Consider the following 3833-nt stretch of genomic DNA (forward strand, 5'->3'; position numbering starts at 1 on the left):
CCTCTTCAAACCCAGCACCATTTTATTTTCAGGGCCGTTTGAACCGCGTCTGGTTAATTCTAACTCCCTTTTAAAAATCGCTATCAACGTTATCGACACCCTGCATATAACATGTGATCCATAAAGCAGTTCTTGTTGTTGTAACAGCATAAAATTTCCCAAAGAGTTTTTGGGGAGTGCTGCTCAAGTGGCAGTCCTTAGCCAGATATAAATCTGGGTCGTGCCTGTTACGTAGACCCGACTGTCTTGGATCCTTCAATTAAATCTATAAAGCAGTCGCTGTGTTTAATTGAAGGATTTACCTCGCTTATTAGGGGGAATTACTATAACCTAGGAACGAGAAATGCAGGTGATGTTTTTGCAAAAACCTTTATTTTAGATTTGTCTGAAGCCTCCACACAAGATAGTATAACCTGTCTACCAGTCCAAGTTTTCATGTGCATCTATAAAAGATTTGCTGTTTTTTGTGAAGAATTGCGAATACCAGTGACGAAACTTTTTTATGGCAGAGTCTTCTTTTACTAGTTTTGGGTTGTTTCGAAATATTTTATTGTTCCACATAATAACATCCCGCTCAAACTGAAATAGTTTAAAAATAATAACTAATAAATGACTAATAGAAAATATTGTATTTATTTTTACCATAACACTTTCGGCAAAAATCATTAACTTCATAAGGGGTCCTAAAGGCTTTCGCGCATAGAATCTGTGAACTACCTTCTGAACTAGCGGTTCCATAGGTGTAACTGTTTGCAGTATTTCAATATGTCCGAATGCAAATGTTTTCAAATGTAAATGTACAAATGATGGCCCGATCTATAACAATATAATAAGAATCAAGTTAGTGAATGAGCATGGAATTTTATGCAAAACAAATAAAATAAATATGCCTAAAAACTCAACAAAATTTGAAAAATATGCATGAGAAATTAAGAAAAAATAGTTAAGGCTTCTTTTCATTATGGAATATTCGCTGACTACATAACTGCCAGCGATGTCATTCGTCCAAAAAGCGTTTTCATTACATGTCATAAACTGACATAATACCGATTGAAAATGATTGACAGGTTTTGGAGTTACCGCCCTATTCCCACAGCACTGACAAAACTCAGCGGCTTTACTACTGCACCTAATACTATGCCGCAAATTTATTTTAAACCCTCTTATGGTGACAATTGTCAGTGTTGTGGTTATGACCTACTGAGTACGCGACAACGGCGAAACAACCACAATGTTTATACATATTGTGTTTTAGGCGCAATAATTGTGACAATAGTCATACGATGAATTTTGCCAGTGTTGTGGGAATAGGGCGACTAGTCACTGCATATAAAAAAAAACACCTTGTAAGAAGAAGAAGAGCCTGTCCAGCTGTTTGTGAGTTATTGATGAAGTTTAAATAAAATAGATTGAAACTGCGGGAATAAGATCCCTTCAGGCTTCACAACTTTTTTCGGATGAACGTAGAGGATTTAGATTTTTTGGCAAATCATTTGACATTCGATTTTGGGAATTCATCTCAGTTGGAGAAAGATTGGCGGCGACGCTGCGATACTTAGCGGCCGATGATAGTTTTGGAGAAAACAGCAATTTTCAATATAATACGCGAAACCTGCGAGGCAATTTTCTGAACCCTAGAGGATGATTTTTCAAAAGGAAGTATAGTTTTGTGTTTGTATTAATGATCTGAATAGAAAGTGTTATATTTTTTATTAACACGCCAAATTCTTCCGGTGAATGGTTAGACATTGCAAACAAATTGGAAGAGAGATGGAGCTTCCCGAATTGCTTCGGTGCACTAGACGGGAAACATATTATGATTCAAGCACCTCTTAATAGCTGCTTCAAATATTTCGATTATAAAAGCTACAACAGTATTGTCTTAACGGCAATGGTAGACGCCGATTATAGATTTTTGTTTGTTGAAGTTGGAGGAGACGGAGGAGTTTTTGCAAGGTAAGATACCCGCAACGTACCAATTTTATAAAAGTGGTACCCCATGAACATACTTTTTGAAGTAAAACTTCTTTGGGTTCGGTTGAGGATAAATTAAGCTCTAATTCCAAACGAAAAAGCGACAGCTTTCAGCTCAGGCTTGTAGTAACCGGACAATGAACAAGTGGCCTTAAGATTAAAGTTCATGTTAAAGTTAACGTTAAGATTTAGGTTCAGTTTGAGATTAAGACAATTGTTTATTATTATGCAGAAAATACTCAATATGAGGCAATAGGAAGAAGTTTCATTTTAATCGCGCTTGGGATCCACACAATTTTTATACCCGAGCGCACATGTGTCCAAACTTGGCACAGTTGTTAGCCTTGGTACAACATACCAAACGGTTGAAAATTTTTCGACAATAACCACGCCCATATCCCATATAACGGTGATTTAGAGAAATACGAAAGCTTCGATAAATCAGTAAATACTAAAGCTAATTTATTCAAAATTGATGTTTGAAATAATTCTTTAGCGAAAAATACGCTTATGATAAAATTTTGGAAAATGTATCTCGGTAACCCATTGATCAATTTGTACCAAACTCGGTGTGAATATTTCGCTTGCAACACAAAAGCAAGCCGTTAAAATAAAAATCGGATTGAAATTACTCCCACTTTTCATATAACGGTAAATTTAAGAAATTCTTGAAACTTCGATATTTCGAAATTTATGGACGCTAATTTACTCAACTACTCATGGCCGCTATGGTGTAGTGGTAAGTAGTGCGCGCTTCTACTCCGAAACGCCTGGGTTCAAGCCCTGGTCAAAGCAACATCACAAAAAAATATAGAAAAAAGGATTTTCTTAACAGTGGTCGTCCCTCGGCAGGCAATGGCAAACCTCCGAGTGTATTTCTGCCATGAAAAACAGCTTCTTATAAAAACATAATCACCGTTCGGAGTCGGCGTAAAACTGTAGGTCCCTCCGCTCTGTGTGACAATATCAAGGCGCACGCCACAAATCGGAGGAGAAGCTCGGCCAAACACTAACATATGTGTAAGCGTCAATCTATTATTATTATTATTATTATTAATTTACTCAACATTTATACTAACAACAATTCCTTGAAAAGAAGTAAATTCTTATAGAATTTTGGAAAGTGGGCGTGATAACGCCCACATCTAACTATATACATAAGTTTATTTCATTAAGTATAACTGAAGATACTATCGAAATTGTTAGAATAGGGGTTGAGAAAGGTGAAAAACTATAGTTAATACTTCCGCCGAGTAGATAATGTTCGGCTCCATCCGAACTTAGACTTTTTTACTTGTTTTTTAATTAACATATTAGCAGACCCGGCGGACTTCGTCTGGCCGAAAATTAATTATTTATTTAAACATTTGGTCCAACGTTTTCACCAATAATTCCCGATCACGTTTGGTTTGTCGATGCCAGAAGGCATATCCTCCATTGCCATCTTAAATAACCTAATGAAAGAGTTATGTCCGTGAAGAAGTTCTTATGGCAACACTGATCTGGTTCGATGGTGAATCGTCCTTGAATCTTTATAGTACTGTTGGTGGCAATTTCAAAATGGGGGAGTCCCATTATTCCACAGAAATTCAATACATAGACTTATGTCAGACGAAATACCTTAGATGTCTTACAATTGTATTTGTAGGCATTTATCAAGAACTGTCTTTATTCTGTTCAGTCCAGGGAACTGCATCTATTCGTGTTTTTAAATAATTGGTTGAATAACACAAGACATAGTGTTAGCGGATATTAGTCATTGAAGAATATTCACACATAAGCACTATTGGACACACTGGGAAAAATCCTCGAAAAAACGCTTTCTGTCGCCATACCAGTTTGGCTTCAGGAAATCTCGT

The 3833-nt window shown here is 36.5% G+C and overlaps 1 protein-coding gene across 1 annotated transcript; it reads right to left on the reverse strand.

The window, feature by feature from the left end:
* Positions 1–353: 353 nt before the first annotated feature.
* LOC118734231 (cholesterol 7-desaturase-like) lies at positions 354–3626 on the reverse strand. The gene is made up of 3 exons (XM_036463955.1): positions 3609–3626; positions 643–816; positions 354–579 (listed from the first exon to the last, which is right to left on the reverse strand). Exons 1-3 carry the CDS (start codon positions 3624–3626, stop codon positions 418–420), a joined length of 354 nt encoding a protein of 117 aa, XP_036319848.1. The 3' UTR covers positions 354–417.
* Positions 3627–3833: the final 207 nt, after the last annotated feature.

Source organism: Rhagoletis pomonella, unplaced genomic scaffold (genome assembly GCF_013731165.1).
Source record: "Rhagoletis pomonella isolate Grant_MI unplaced genomic scaffold, Rhpom_1.0 Rhpom_scaffold_00001, whole genome shotgun sequence".
Classification (NCBI taxonomy): domain Eukaryota; kingdom Metazoa; phylum Arthropoda; class Insecta; order Diptera; family Tephritidae; genus Rhagoletis; species Rhagoletis pomonella.